The sequence below is a fragment of the Camelus bactrianus genome, chromosome 21 (assembly GCF_048773025.1).
Source record: "Camelus bactrianus isolate YW-2024 breed Bactrian camel chromosome 21, ASM4877302v1, whole genome shotgun sequence".
Lineage (NCBI taxonomy): Eukaryota > Metazoa > Chordata > Mammalia > Artiodactyla > Camelidae > Camelus > Camelus bactrianus.
The window spans coordinates 18,426,046-18,442,046 of record NC_133559.1 but is presented as its reverse complement, the minus strand read 5'-3'; the positions used below and the strand labels follow the sequence as shown (position 1 = coordinate 18,442,046).

General features: G+C 33.3%; 1 protein-coding gene across 2 annotated transcripts in view; it reads left to right on the top strand.

Moving 5' to 3' along the window:
* Nucleotides 1-16,001, top strand: part of KIFAP3 (kinesin associated protein 3) — a 127,996-nt gene that overhangs the window by 39,660 nt on the left and 72,335 nt on the right. For both annotated transcript variants that reach the window (XM_010953853.3, XM_010953851.3), the window contains exon 10: nt 6,368-6,530. In XM_010953853.3, coding sequence (XP_010952155.1) covers nt 6,368-6,530 — 163 coding nt within the window. The remainder of the gene's footprint in view (nt 1-6,367; nt 6,531-16,001) is intronic.

Here is a 16,001-nt window from a genome sequence, read left to right as displayed (position 1 = left end):
TAAAAAAGAAAGTATGTTTCCTGTTGTTGATTGATAGTGTATAGATAAACAGTTGAATTTGTATATTGACCTAGTGTCCTGTGACCTTGCTAAATTCATTTGTTTACTTGTGGCTTCTTGTAGATTCTTGGGAATTTCTAAGTAAACAATTATGTCATCATTAAGTAGAAAATTTTATTTCTCCATTCTTATCTGAATTTTTTTAATTTCTTTTCTTTTGATTTTTCTTTTTGTCTCATTGTACTGGTTAAGTCCTCTAGTATGATATTAAAAAAGGAATGCTTGACTTGACATCCCTGCCTTATTACTGGTTTTAGGAGGGAAACAATGTCTTACTGTTGATATAATGTTATCTAGGTTTTTTGTAGATACTTTATCAGTTTTAGTAAGTTCTGTTCTTGTTCTAGTTTGCTGAGACTTTCTATCATGAATGGATGTTGGATTTTGTCAGATGCCTTTTCTGCATCGAGATAATCACATGGTGTTTCTTGTTAGACTGTTGATATAGTAAATTGTATTGATTGACTTTCAAATGTTGAGCCATTTTTGCATTCAGTGGATAAACACCACTTAGTCAGGATATGTTGCCTTTTTATATATTGCCAGATTTGATTAGCTAATAGATCATTGAAGATTTTGTGTTTATTTTTATGAGAGACTACTAGTTTATAGTTTTCTTATAACGTCTTGGTCTGGTTTTGCTATTAGGGTAACTCTGACCTCATAGAATGAGTCCCCTTCATTCCCTTTTCATTTTGTTTGTTTGTTTGTTTTTGCAAGGGTTTGTGAAAATTGGTATTATTTGTACTTAAATATTTAATAGCATTTACCAGTGAAGTCATCTGGGCATGAAGGTTTCTTTCTTTGAATTTCTTTAACACATATAAGACTATTCAGGTTATCTGTTTCTGTTTGAGTGGTAGCTTTGTAGTTTGTGTCTTTCAAGGGATTTTTCTGTTTCATCAGTGTTGTCAAAGGTATAGGCATAAATTTTTTTATATTTTTTCCTTCTTATATCTTCAAAGTCTGAAGGTCTGAAGTGATTTTTCCTGTTTCATTATTGATATTGGTAATTTGTTTTTTCTCACTCTTTTTTAAGTAGGATAGTGGTTTATCAGTATTACTGATATTTTCAGAGAACCAGCTTTTGGTTTCATGTTTGATTACTGGAAGATATTTTCACTGACTATAGAATTCTGGGTCGACATGCTTTACAAATATCACTGCATTGTTTTCTGGCTTGCGTAGTTGTTGATAAATAGTGTGATGCCATTCTTTTGTCCTCTATTTGTAATGAGTCTTCTATTTTCTGCTTGCCTCCAAGATTCTATCTTTGCTTTTCAGCAGCTTGACTATGTTTGAGCATGTGTGTTGTATTCCACTTGGGGTTCTCTGAGCTTATATCTGGGGTTTGATGTCCTTCATTGTTCTTGGGAAATCCTTAGCCATTATCTCTTCAAGTGTTGCTTCTGTCTCTTTCTGCCTCTCTTCTGCTGGACTCCATTTACACATGTTAGTTCATTTGATACTGGCTCATGGCTCTTAGAAGCTATATTGCTGTGTTTTGTTCTTTTCATTTTTCTTTTTTTTGGGGGGGGTGGGTTAGTGATGTGGGACAGCTTGGAAAATTTCTGTTGATCTACCACTGGGTTTACTTATTTTGTTATTGGCTATATCGAATCTATTCATGAGCTCATTGAAGGTTTCTGTTATCTCTGTATTATGTATGTTGTTTGTGTATGTGTTTTAATATTTCCATTTAATTCTTTTGGTATCATTTTTCACTGTGAGATTCTCTGTTCATTCATGTTTTTCATCTTTTCCAGTAGAACCTTTAACATATTAATCATAGTTATTTTAAATTCTCTGTCTGATAATTTTACAAGTCATATCTGAGTCTAGTTCTGTTGATTGCCTTATCTAGTCTCATTGGGTTATTTTCTTGCTCTTTCATGTGTCTTAATTTTTTATTGAAAGCCAGATACTATGTGTAAATTAGGAGGGAGTGAAATAGGTACAATTTATATCTGGAAATGGATAGACCTTTTTTTCCTAGGCATTTAATGTGGATGTGGGAGATTGTCATTTTTGTCAGGAGTTTAGCTGTATTTAGTTACCAACCAGGCACCATTAGCTTCAAATTTGTCTAGCATTGCTTTGTGTTTTGTGGAGTATTGATTGTCAGAGGGTTTTTTTCAACTTTCAAATGTGCCACCTTCTACTTCAGGCTTTCCAAGTGTGCCTATGCTCCAAAGAGGATCTCTCTCCTAATTTTAACTCCGCTAGCAATATACTGCTGTTATCTGGCATTTGGCTTTTGCTAATCTGGTGGCAGAGGCAACGAGGGGGAGCTGCTTTTTTCATTGTTCTACTTTAGCCTTAGGCCAGTCTTAGACTAGTCCTGTTTATATGGTTTTCAGCAGTGAGACTTTGTAAGTCATCCTGTCAGCTCCTCTCCTCCGTATTGTTTTGTTTCCTTTCCCTAGCTGCTGTGAGTCTTCACCTGTGCTTCCCAAGTGACAGGATTTGCTGTACTTCCCCAAGAAGCTTAAGTCTTTTGTTTTTTGAAGGAAAAAGGAGAAAAGGGCCTGGACAGGGTTTTATGCCTTCTCTCCAGTAGTAGCTGCGCCCCTCCGCTAGGCCCATGCCACTGAGGCGAAGTTTTCTTTCAACTCGTCCCCTATCCCCAGTTTTTCTTATGACCTTCTGATAAGGTCCTTGGAAAAGAGCTTTCAAGTGGTTGCAAACTCCCTGAGCATCTCTAGCTTCAAAGTTCTGTAGTCTCAGGCTACTTCACATTTGGCTTTTAGCAAATTGTTTAAAGGTTTTTGTGCAATCTTCCCATCTACTATGGCAGCTCTGTTTCTCCCCAGTGCTCATGACCCTTCTCTCCTTTGGGGTGCCAGTTTTCCTTATCTTTCAGGCCAGTTGATTTCCCTGCAACCTCAGCTCTCTGGTGGTTTTTATTTTAAGTTATGATTTTGTATTTTGTATTTTTCTTGCAGTTAGGATTGGAACCATGTCCTTTCCAGCGTTTTACATTCTAAGAGGAAGTTTGAGGTTCTGCTTACTTTTTTTAATCACTAATACCTCTACCTGAGTAATTCCATGACATTTTAATTAATATCACTAGTTCTGTTCTTGCCCCCTTCCAATACATTTGTAGACAGAATGACAATTTTTAAAGAGTATCTGGAATGCTATGTTTTCCATGTCACCTCAGGGCCTTTGTACATGCTATTTTTTTTCCATCTTCCACCTCTTCAGTTAACTTCAGGTTATTTCTGTTTATCCAGATTGTTTTTCCTCAGAGAAGCCTTCCTTGACAACTTCTCATACTGAGATTATATCATGTTTACTCTTTATATTCTTTCATGGTATTCTATTTATTTCTCACATATACTAGTTATACAGTTACAATTAATGTAACTGTACAATTGGTATTTTTGTTTGTTTCTTTCTTATTTCACTCTGTCTAAAATATAAGCTCCATGAAGACAGGAACCATTTCTTTTTTGTTAACTGGAACATACCCAGGGCTTAAGTAAAGAAGTATTTGTTAAATGGATAAATAAATAAAGCTGGAAAAGAAGTTATTCACTGTAATCAAAGAAGCTAGTGATAGAATTATTGTTTGGTATGAATGTGACAAATATTTGTCACTGGCCTCTGTGGAAATTGTTGTGGGAAGTTAATAAGTGATTGCACCAGCCTGCTTGGAAGACTAAATTAGGAGAAAGGGAGAACCAAAGTTAAAGAGAGTCTTTGGACATATTCTTAAATGAAGAGCTCTAGGATATGACTGCAGTTTGGCCATGGAGTATAGGTACAGGTCTAAAGTAATAATTATTGTTGGTTTGTCAGTTTAGCATTTTTAAAAAAATTTATGTTTACTCCTTGACATGGAATAAAAGGAAAAAAATATGAGGCCTCAATTATTACTGTGATTTTTATGAGGTCAGTGAAAAATGGCAATAAAGATATGGGAAGGGTGGCATAAATAAAGGCTTTAGACTTACAATGAAAGAAAAAGTAGAGCAAGGTTATTCATAAATTTTTTGGTAATCAGAAAAATATGTAGTTACATAGAATTTTTCTTCTTCTTTGGCCATTGTTTTGTAACAAAGACATGATACATTTTTATAACCAAGTTTTGCTGATAGTTACCTTAAAAATGTGAATACAGGGCTTACAATACCATATAGGTTCTGTCCTCTGACTTCCTACTCTAAACAAGCTCTCTTGAAGCAATTTTATAATCTAGAATAGGGATCAACAAACTTTTTCTGTAGATGATCAAAACAGTCAATATTTTAGGTTTGGTGGTTCCTATTGGGTTCCTATTCCTTGTGGTCTCTGTTGCTGCTACTCAATCTGCTGTTGTGTAGCATGATTGCTGCCACAGACTGTCTCTAAACAAAGGAACATGGCTGTGTTCCAATTTTTATTTATTAAGACTGAAATTCGAATTTCAGATACTTCTTGTGTCATGAAATATTTTTCACTTTTTTTCAGCTATTTAAAAATGTAAAAGTGAAAAACCAACTTTTAGTTCTTGACTTGTATGGAAACAGATGACAGCCCAGATTAGACCCACTCGCCATAGTTGCTGACACCTTCCTGGAGTTTAAACTATTACTTATAGCCTAGATTTACTCCTGATTATTTTTTAAGATTTCCAAATATCCACTGAGTATCATCTCAAATTAAACATGGCAAAAATTAAAATAACTTTTTGCCCTCCTGGAAAAGGCTACACCTGTTTTTCAATTTAACGATCTCAGTTAATGGCACCTACATCCATCTTATCGACTGTGCGGAAAAGGGTCCTGAGATTGCTCTCCTTAGGTAGGCCTTCTTTCAGGATTGGCCCTTGGCTGGTGTCTGGGAGCTTGGAGATTTCAAGAGTGTTCTCACTGTTCCCTAACTGATAAGTGTGCTTTACTGTTTACACAAGCAGTGTGGTTTATGCCAAACACCTGCTTTCCTTCTCAGAGTTTGGAATTTTAGTTTATGCTAGGCAGAGGTTTCATGTGATCAGTCCCCAGTAAAAACCTTAGGCACTGAGCCTCGGTCTCAGTTCAGTGCTGAAGCCTGTGTGACTCTATGAGGAGAGGGTTCTAGGAAGCTTACTTCTGGTTTCCTTTGGACTTTGCCTTCACGTGCCTTTTCCCTTTTCTGATTTTCCTTTACATCCTCTTGTTATAATAAATCATCTTCATGAATACGAATATATGCTGAGTTCTGTGAGTCCTCCTGGCAAATCACTGGGCCTGGGGTAGTCTTGGGGATCCCTGACACACTGACCAAGCCAAAAGCCTGAAGGTCACCTTCAGAGCTTCCTTTTTACTTCTCATTCGAATGCTTTGACCATATCTTCTAAACACCTCTCAAATTACTCTTTCCTCTTTAATCTCTTTGTCCCTTTTTGATTCAGACCTTAATCATATCTTAACTATCTACTGAAATATATGCTTATGTGCCTGCCTTCAGTGTCTACCTATTCCAGTCTGTTCTGTACAGTGCCCCTTAGTCATGTTTGTGTACGTATGTATGTGTGTGTTTGTATGTGTTGATAAGTTTATCTTTATGCTATTAGTCTGACCACATCACCTTCTGGACTTAAAATCATTCAAGGCACTCTACTGCCTAAGGAATAATGTAAACTTAGCAGATTCTTAAAAACTTTTTGTGATCGGTTCAGTGTTTGTCTGTACAGGTTCCTGCCACTCCCCAACATATACTTTATACTATGGCCGTAGCAAAGTACTTGCAGTGCCTTAAATAAGCTCTTTTATGCCTAAGTGCCTATCCACAGTTTTTTTCTTCTACTTGGATTACCATTGTCTTTACCAGAGAGCAAATTATTACACATTGTTTAAAACTTTGTTCTTAGTTTAGTTTTTCTGACCTTCTAGGTAGCTTAGTAGTTCCTTCCATGTTTTTTTCCAGAGCACTTTGTGTATTCCACTTTTATCACATTCTGTTTTAATTATTTGTTGTATTTGTCTGCTCTGTGTTTAGACTGGAATCCTTGAAGGCCAAGATGAAATCTTGTTTAATCTCACATAGGGCCTGGCACTTAGTAGGTGAAGTCAATAATATGCTTTTAAGAACCCAGTATAATTTGTCTTCCACTTGATGGTATGAAGTGAGAAAAGGAAGGGATAAAGTGGAAATATATATTTTCTCCTCAAAAGTTTGGTTTCAAATAAGTTTACAGATTAAAATGAGAGTAATTAACACATAATTACTTATAAAATCAATACACAGGAGGGGAAAAACAATGGAAAAATAATTCTTTGTGATCTTTTTTGTCTTACTGTGCATCAGAGCCTCACTGCATTTGTATTATTGTTTTACATAGGTGGAAATGGATATTGTTGAAAAGCTAGTAAAAATGATACCTTGTGAGCATGAAGATCTGCTGAATATCACCCTCCGACTCTTACTCAACCTGTCCTTTGACACAGGACTGAGGAATAAGATGGTACAAGTTGGACTGCTTCCCAAACTCACTGCACTCTTAGGTATGCTTTTTAAAAATTAATGATAGCGTTGCTTGGAATTTCCAACATCATGGAAAATTTAGCTGCGTTTGAAAGTCTGCTGGAAAAAAAAAACATTCTGTATATGTTGTTTGATTGTGTGCTTAATAATAAAAATAAGCAGAATGAATGAAAAATGACACGTGCCAGGATTTCCATGGTGCTACAGAATGAAATGGAATACAAATTTTCAGCTGTTTGACTTTGTTGACCCATGTGAAAGTGAATCCAAAGTGAAAATACAAATTTACTACCATGGGAGCAAGAAGGAAAAATTACTTTTTCTTCAGTACTTTCTTAAAAGGCATATATCATTTAAGTTCTTATATTCTTCCATGCCTTTAAAATACTCCTTACCCATATACAAATTTGTGGAGCCTTTTTATCATAAACTAAAAAAATATTTTTATATAGTGTCAGTCAGGAAACGTATTGGAGGATTCAGTTTATACATTATTTTCTATTAGTTATTAGCAAGATATACATATAGCAAGGATAGATCCAAGAGTTAACTCTTCCATGCTCAGACATAATGATTCTCATATATACTGCTTCTTAGCAGAGTATTAAAAAAACCCTTTTTGACCTGTTAAATGGCTGTATAACCATAAGTACCTGCTACTCCCCAATATATATGTTATATACTATGTCCATACTGAACCTCTTACAGTTCCCTAAACAAACTCTTTTATGCCTTAGTGCCTATCCACCTGCTCTTTACCTCCACTTGGAATGCCATTGCTCTTCTTAACCAGGAAGCAAATTTTTACTCATCTTTTAATACCCTATTCCTTTGTTTCAGCACTGCAGTTTCGTTCTTTTTTTGTAGTTTTCTTCATATATTCAAATATTTTTAAGCGGTGGAATAGTTGGAATGATTTAAAATTAAGTTTATTCTTAGTTATCTATATTTATGAATCCAATCTCTCATTGACATGGTCATTATTTTTTTATAATGCTAGTAGTAAATTTTGTTGAATGTTTGCTTTGCCCGTTATTTTGCTGTGTGCTTTATTTACATTATCTTGTGAAATCCCCATCCGAGATCTTTATCCAAGATTACACAGCTGGTTAAAAAGCAAAAGCTCAAATTCAAACTCAGGTATATATGCTGCCTAAGTTGGAGTTATTAACTACTATAATAAACTACCATGTCTAATTATATTAAGTCGACTATGATTAGATAAATAGGCAGCACTATAATTTAAAAATCCAGTTCTCCAAGTCCCCTTAAAAATTTTTTTTAAGGAAATTTATTTCTTAACTCTTCTTCTCAGAATAGAAAAACCTTTCATCTGTTAGTCCAAGAACATTTGGTCCATTGTCCAGTCCACAAATATTGCACAGGACTTATATTATACATTTTAGAAAAAACTCTATTGAGGAGCACTTTCAAAAATTGCTTTTGGGGAACCAAAGCAATACAAATATTTAGTGAGGAAACAGGAAACCCTTAAAATAAAATTGGTGGGCCTTTAATTTATGCGACCCTTTGTTTATCATAAATCTAACAGAATTGGATATCAAATATTAGGTCAGATTCTTCATGTGTGAATATTAATAAATTGAAGTCCTTTTCCTGAAGTAATTCATAGTTTATTTGGTTTGTGCAGTATCAAATCATTTACTTTTATGAAGCAAGTGATTAAAAAAGATTTAGAGGAATTTATTCACAGGATACCCATTTCATACTTGTTAACAAATAGTAAATTTTGGCATATAAGATATAATATGCAATATAAGGTTATTTTTCATCTCTCCTGGAGCTCATTTCTTGAGTCAGACTGTCCTATTAGAGTTGTTACTTTTTTAACTTCTAAACATGTCATGTTGGGCAAGTTACCCAAACTCTGCTTTGGTTTCCTCATCTCTAAAATGAAGTTAATAATTATAACCAACTTAAGTTCTTTTGAGGATTAAATGAGGTATTGCATGCAAATTGTTTAGAACAGTACCTGACACATAGTATTTTTTAATAAACATTAGCTATAATTATTTTTCCTATTAACATCATCATCATTATCATTATTTAATGTAAAGTGGACATTCTGTAAGAACCTTTCTCTGAGCACAAAAATACCCATCTTATAGATATTAAATTATGGCTGCCAAACAAGGTAGCTTACTTATTTTTACTTCCCTGTGATGTGCATGCAGTTTAATTCAATTTAAGTCAGTAAAATGCTGATAATATACTATGGCAGAACATAATGCTAAACACTATGGAGAAATATTTTTCAATCCATAGATATATTGGAATTCAAAAGAGAGAATGTTCCCATATTGGTACTTCATAGACAGAGTACCAGATGAGATGGACATTGACAGATTCGTCATTTTAGCAAGGTGATATTTCAAAGGAAAGAACAGAGGCTGTAGAAACTATTTCAGATCCAGATTACCTAAGGCATAGATGGTGCTTGGCCAGTTTGAGGAACAATAACTAAGAAAATAGTAAGAGATAATTTTGAAAAAATGGGTTCATGCTCTTATGTGGTATTATGAAGTTTAAGGCCATGCTAAGAGTTACACTTAAATAGTTGGTGGTAGGAATCATTGCAGGTTTTTGAGCTGGTTAGGTCATAATAGAGTTCTGCTCTAGGAAAATTAATCTGACATCATCCTATTGGATGCACTAAAACTAGAATCTAAAGATGAAATCCTGTTGTAGCAAGACAAGAAGTAAAGAAAACTTCATTTAGGGAAGGTGGTACGTCAGCATGAGGCAAAAGAAAGGGCAAAAGAGATGATAGATCACATGTAGACTCAACATGACATGGCTACTGTTTGGATAATGGAATATGATACAGAGAAAGAATTCATTAAACTCAGTAACTATTAGAATGTTAATGCCAGGAAGAAAAATAGCGAAGTGTAAAGGAAGTAGTTTGAGGGAGTCAGTGATGGACTTAGTTTGAGATATGTTGGAGACCTCTTAGACAGAGATGTTCAGTAAAAAGACGGAAACTAAGTCTAGAGCTCAGGAGAGGTAGTGGTTAAAAAAAAAAAAAAAGCTTGTCTAATAGGTGAATAAAACTGAAAAAAGATGCCATTAAACAAAATATAACAGAGAAAATTGCTAATTTTTCAACAATACATAAAAAACACATCAAGTTTAGGCTGTTAGAGAAGCAGTGATTCTTGGAATTGTCACACAGTAGAGAAATGAGGAAGCTTTGTGTAGGAAGAGCAACTGAAAATTTTTTACTTTTCACTCATTCTTTCAAAGTGTCACTTTGTTATTTTCTTTGAAATATTACGAAGTCCTAGGGCATCAGATTTTACTACACTAGGGAGAGTAAAAATCTAGTATTACTCTAACTTTACATTACATAAGTAGAAATGGATGATCTTAAAAATTTCCACCTCTGTTCGTGGCTGATCTATAAAAACTGATTCAAAGCAAAATAATTCTGTTGAGATGTTTTAGCTTGCTTTAGTAACTTCTTACCTTATCTATGGTAAGTAAAACATTATGGCTAAATAACATTCCTCATTAAAATATCCACAGAAATTTTCTTTGAGAATAAAATTTTTTAAATATGAAAAGGCATTGTGATTTGAACAATTATTAAAAGCAAAGAGGAAGTTAGTTATAGCTTTTGCCATGTGAGGAATCAACATTCATTTATAAACTCATGAAAACTTTTCATCTATCTGAAGACTACTGAGTAGGCTCTAAAATCATTCCTGTTCAGGTAAAGATTCAGTATGACATACTTTCCCCTACTCCCTTTTGTTACCCACATGTCACTGAATCTGAACTTAAATAGTTCCTGATTTTTCAAATGTTCATGTTTTTTGCCTGATAACTTTCTTTAGTTCCTCCTCTTCATCCCACTTACAAGCCATGGAAACAACAGCAATCATGGATAGTAAATAGAATATCTTCTGGTATTCCAGGATCAAGGAAAGGGAGAAAATGTACATATTGAAGAGAAATGAAATGTACCAGAGAACAGTGCCTTCCAACTTGTATAAAATACTTCAGAATCTCTACAGGTGTTCAGAATACCTACAAGTTACATCTGTTTACTTATTTTACATTCTTTTTATTTAATTATTTTAATGGCACTGTTATTTTCTATTCTTTTTAATTTAAATTATGGAGTAAATAAGCTTCTATGGGCTCTTTTATAAGGTGAGCCTATGAAGAAAGACTTCCAAATTCCAAATAACCAATTCAATATGAACTTTTGGAACATGACCTTTTTGTGAACTTTATAATTGTTTCTATTTTATTGTGTCCCCAAAATGGCATCACTTCCCAGAAAAACCTATCTATTAAATGTATTAGTTGGGAAGACAAGCCTGTGATTATTAATAAACAACCCTAAGATCTCAGAAGCTTAAAATACAACGAAGTTTTATCTTTTGCTCATATTTGTATCTCTAATAGGTGAATAGAAAGTTCTGGTCCATGTTAGCATCAGTCAAGGACCCAGGCTAATAGAACCTCCAGGTGACTGTGGCACCAGGGAAGGGAGAACAGAGAAAATGAAGAATTGCAAGCTTCTCTTAAAGGCTTCCTCTCTGAAATGACAAATATCATTTTTGTTTACATTTCCATTGATAAAGCAAATTACATAGCCATGTACATCTTTAACAGGGTAGGCAAATGCTTACTTGGAGATTAGTAGTGGACCATTGGTGAGCAAGCAGCCTAATGATCCTGAAAGGTATTTTTCAATTTTTCTGAGTTTTAAGTGGGTTTCAAGGATTACCAGAATCTCTTAAAAAGTACATGCTGAGACAGTAAGCAGATATTACCCTATGTAGTATACCCCACAACTGTGGTAGCACAGAGCACATAGATTAAAAGCCAGAATTCTGGAGTCAGACTGTATGAATATTGGCTTCATCAGTTACTATGTGATATTGCACAAATTACTTAACCATGCGTCAGTTTTCTCATCTCCAGTATGTAGATAATAATGGTACAGATTATTAGGGAAGGGTTAAATGAGATAATGCAGTAAATATTTGTAAATACACATTATATGTGAAATTATTATAAAACTACATAGAACACAAACAACTGATACACAGAAATGGGTGTTTTTTGATAAGTTTTCCAGGCTTACACTATTAAGGGTATTTAATCTTTTTGTATTTAAAAATTAATTACATGTTTCTTTTCTTAAATATTTTCTTTAATTTACTTTTTAACACATAAATATGATTTAATTTTTTATTGAGAAGCAGTAGTGGTTAAAACCATAGGCTTTGGAGTCAAGAGTGCCCGTGTTCAAGTGCTATGTAATATTAGCTATGATTGTTTTTGTTACCATTGGTTCAAATTTGTAATTCTAAAGATAACTTATTATACAGGGCTGTAAGTAATACTGTGCTCAAGTATTTCCCCTTGCTAAATGACCCCAGGATGCCATGTATTTTTAATTTTTATGTACAGTTTTTCTGTTTTCCCCTCTTGTTCTTGGTGGTCACTTCTCATTTCTTCTGCACCAGCAGCAATTCTATGGCAGCAGTTTTCCTTTCCTTTAATGATATATTTCTAATCTCTTGTGGTCTTGGAAACCAACACCTGAACTTATTTGAAGTGTATATTTTGTTAAAAATAAATTCCAAATTAATGCTGGAAGGGTTCTCTTCCTAGTAACATTTATTGCATGGACCTTGTAACATTTCTTTTGACTGTAAACCTATTTTGCTCAATTGTGCTCTCTGCTTCGTTCAAAGAAATTGTGTTTAGTGTATATACCAAATGATTTCCTGATAAGCAGTTAATAGAATGACCATTTTTACATTTGCTAATAATGTATATGTTATTTGTGTGAAAAATTAAATCATTAACTCCTAAAACTATAAACTGAACTTCTCAATTGAGTAATTCAATATATATTTAATATCTCTGATCTTTGGCCATTACGATTATATAGAAGTTGGCATTATAAAAAGCATAGACTTGAAAGGGATAGGAAATAATTCATCTAGAGCAGTGCCTTTCAGACATCTTTTACAGCAGTCTATAGTAAGGTAAATTTTACATTGCAACCCAGTACTCACATGTGTGTGTGATGTATTTATATGTGTAAGTGTATATATGTGTGTATATCTATGGGTGTGTATTAACATGCATTATATTTTGTGATATACATTTTGTTTAATATATGTAATTTTTAAAATGTTCATGAAGCAGTATTTACCATTTCTATGTGCAATGCACTATATTTTCTATTTTTTTATTCTTCAATTTTACTTTAACTGACCTAGAGGAAGTGATTAGACTTCTTTCCCTTCAAATCTTCAGAAATATCAGTCTCTGCTAGATTTTTAATGTGTTGAACAGTAGATAATCTAAATTTTTCTAGATTACTCTTTGACTAGTATTTGGAATGATTCTCTGAAATTGAACATTTTTTTGAAAGGGAAAAAAAAACCTGTAAATCGAATATTTAAAGAATTTGCGGTACATTTTCTTCACTGTAGTTACAGAGAAGTAAGTAAAGAGCATACAGTATAGAATATGAGTGGTCACTTTGCTTTTTCCATTAGAAATTAAATTCATTGTTTAGTATATATTCAAGTTAACAAATGACTGTCTGAATTAAAAATTACCGATTTATACATGTAGAAATTACTTAATTTTTGAAAGATGCAAACGATGCAAAAGCATTTTTGTGGAGCTATATATCTGGTAGAACTTTTCAGAAGTGATTTTTTAAGAGATGCTGTTTCAACTGGAAATGCTATCAGATTTTAAGTGGGTTTTCTTTATTATTGTTTAGGGACCCCATAACCGAAAAATCTTTTTATACTTAATAATAGATTATTTTAACTAGAGTATAATGAATCATGAATCTTTCAGGCTCTAATAAAGCTGTCCTATGTGAACATTTAATCCCCTTCTCTTGTATCCTGAAACATTTAACTAGTATATTGCGACCCCTGCTGTTGTGAGAATTGCCAAATAACTGGGAAAAAAAATGCATACTTGAGGAGTCGTGTTATAACTCAGCTCTTTTGCCATGTGAAGCTCTGAATAGAACCAAAAATTATAGTTCAATAGAACCAAAAATTATATTAATATTGTTATATGAATATTTCATTTAGGAATTTTGAATTTAGCTTTTCCTTTGACATCAGGGACATATAAAGGGATTAATAAGGAATTTTAGAAATCATTATTTAAAATTTTTTCTCGACTTATCCTGAAATTGATTTGTTTGAATAGTTTTGATCTTTTCCGAGGCATAGAAAAAGAAGGCATTATCTCCCAAAATATTTCAAAAAATTTTATTTGGGTCCTTGGAAAACGTTATATCTAAAGATTATAAAAACTTATATCTAAATTCCTTTGTTTTTATTTTCTTAAATACCACCAAAATTATTAATTTCTTATTTCATTTTTTGATATATTATTTTCCTAAGATATCATAAGGATCCTAAGTTTATCTCTGCTTGGTCCAGTATCAGTTTATAATCTTTTCAGTTCTATTAATCCCTGTATTTAACACATACTCTATGTTTAGTAACTTTATGTTACCATCTGGGATGCTTGTCACAACCCATGGTTTCAGCAAATTATATGTAAATTGAATTGGACCTACGAAGTTTGGCTTTACTTATGTAATTGTTAGACAGTTCATTCAGGTTTTTTATGATACTGAGTTAACTTCTTTTAAAGCGTTTAAAGATTTTTGGCTCATCTAGGAATCACATCATTAAAAAAATATATATTCCCTTGTCATAACTCCTTAAACCATTTGACATTGATAAGTCTCGAGAGTGCTTCCTTATGTCAGAATATCCCGGGTTGGGAGATGGCAAGGAAATTCCTTTTCTTAGTGTATTCTTCAGTTCCCTAGAAAATGCACTGATAGTGTTTCAAAAGTAATTTGAAAAACTGAATTTTCTTAGCTTTCTGTCAGATGCACCAGGCAAATAATGTTTTTGCACCTCTCAGTTGCCTTGGCTTAGATGTTTCATAAGCTGAGTATTGTTTGTTGTGCTTAGGAATGATGTTAGCACAGAAACAATGATAAATATACAGCCAAAATGTGTTCTTTGGAAGATCCTAGTTCATTGTGACATCAGTTCATACATAAAGCTCAAACATCACAAGACAATGTACTACAGAATGCATAATTTTTAATAATTAAAATTAAAAAATATTTTTTAATTTAAAAACTGCCGTATTTCACCGGTGAACTCTTTGGGACTATTTTGAGTTTATTTAACACTTTTTTTTCCCCTTTGTGAATGACATTGATACGTATTTTAAATTGAGTAAGGTTCTGAGTTTTCATGTCAGCTTTTCAGTTTTTAACTTGATTTTCAAAGGAATTTAAGCTCAAGGGAATGAACCTTAAGAAAATATAAAAGTCATCCTATAAACATGAATTTTTGCATTTGTTAAAATAAAAATAGCATAGGTATAGCCAACCTAATAGTTAGGCAGATTAGGTAGCTACCTGTCAATTACAGGCAGTCACCACCTTCCTCACTTTATCTGCTGCTTTGTGAGTTCCCTGTTTATTAGGAGATTGTAGGAATTTGATGGCTAACGTGTCAGTTTTCAAACTTTTGGTCTCAGGACCTTTTTATATTCTTAATAATCGAGGACCCCGGAGAACTTATGTTTATGGGGGGTTATACTTATGGCTATTTATAATATTCAAGAGTAAAACTGAGAAAATTTTGCATATTTATTTATTTTAAAATAACAAACCTATTACATGGTAACATAAATATTTTTATGAAAAATAACTTTTCCAAAACAAAACAAAAATTAGTGAGAAGAGTGGACATAATTTTACTTTTGCAAATCTCTACAATCAGATAATAATAGACAACAGCTGGCTCTCATACAGCCTTCAGTCTTTTGTGAAATCATATGTCATGTAGCCTCTTATGAAATAATGAGAGAAAAAATGAAAATAATAAATTAGTATGTTGTAAAAATGGTGTGACTTTGCAGATCCCCTTTATGGGACCTCAGACCACACTCTGAAAACCAGTGAATTATAGCATTCTTTTAAAGCTTTTAAGTCCTATTAGGAACAATACATCAGGAGTCTCAGATTAACAGGTTAAATCTAGCTAGGAGACATGTTTGGTTTTACCAAAATATATTTTCTTAATTTTATATTTGGATTTCTAGAAAGACCCAAACACTCCCATTCCTCTAGAGTAATCTTTATTTTCTTTTATGCTTAGACATTTAGTTATATTTCTTGCCTTGCTCTTTTGACATTTGAGTGTTCAACCACTCACATCTTAGTAAGAATTATTATTACTACCAGTTTCTTTGGTGCTTTGTGAAGGGGGAGAGGAGATTTATGACATGGCATGGGAAGACAGAGATGGGAGACCCTGAGCATAAAGGAACAGCAGCATATAGAAAATTCTGGATAATTAATCAATACTAGGCCTTTAATGCTGCCCAGCAATCATACTACACTTTCTTTGTCTGGTCATTTTCCCACTCTT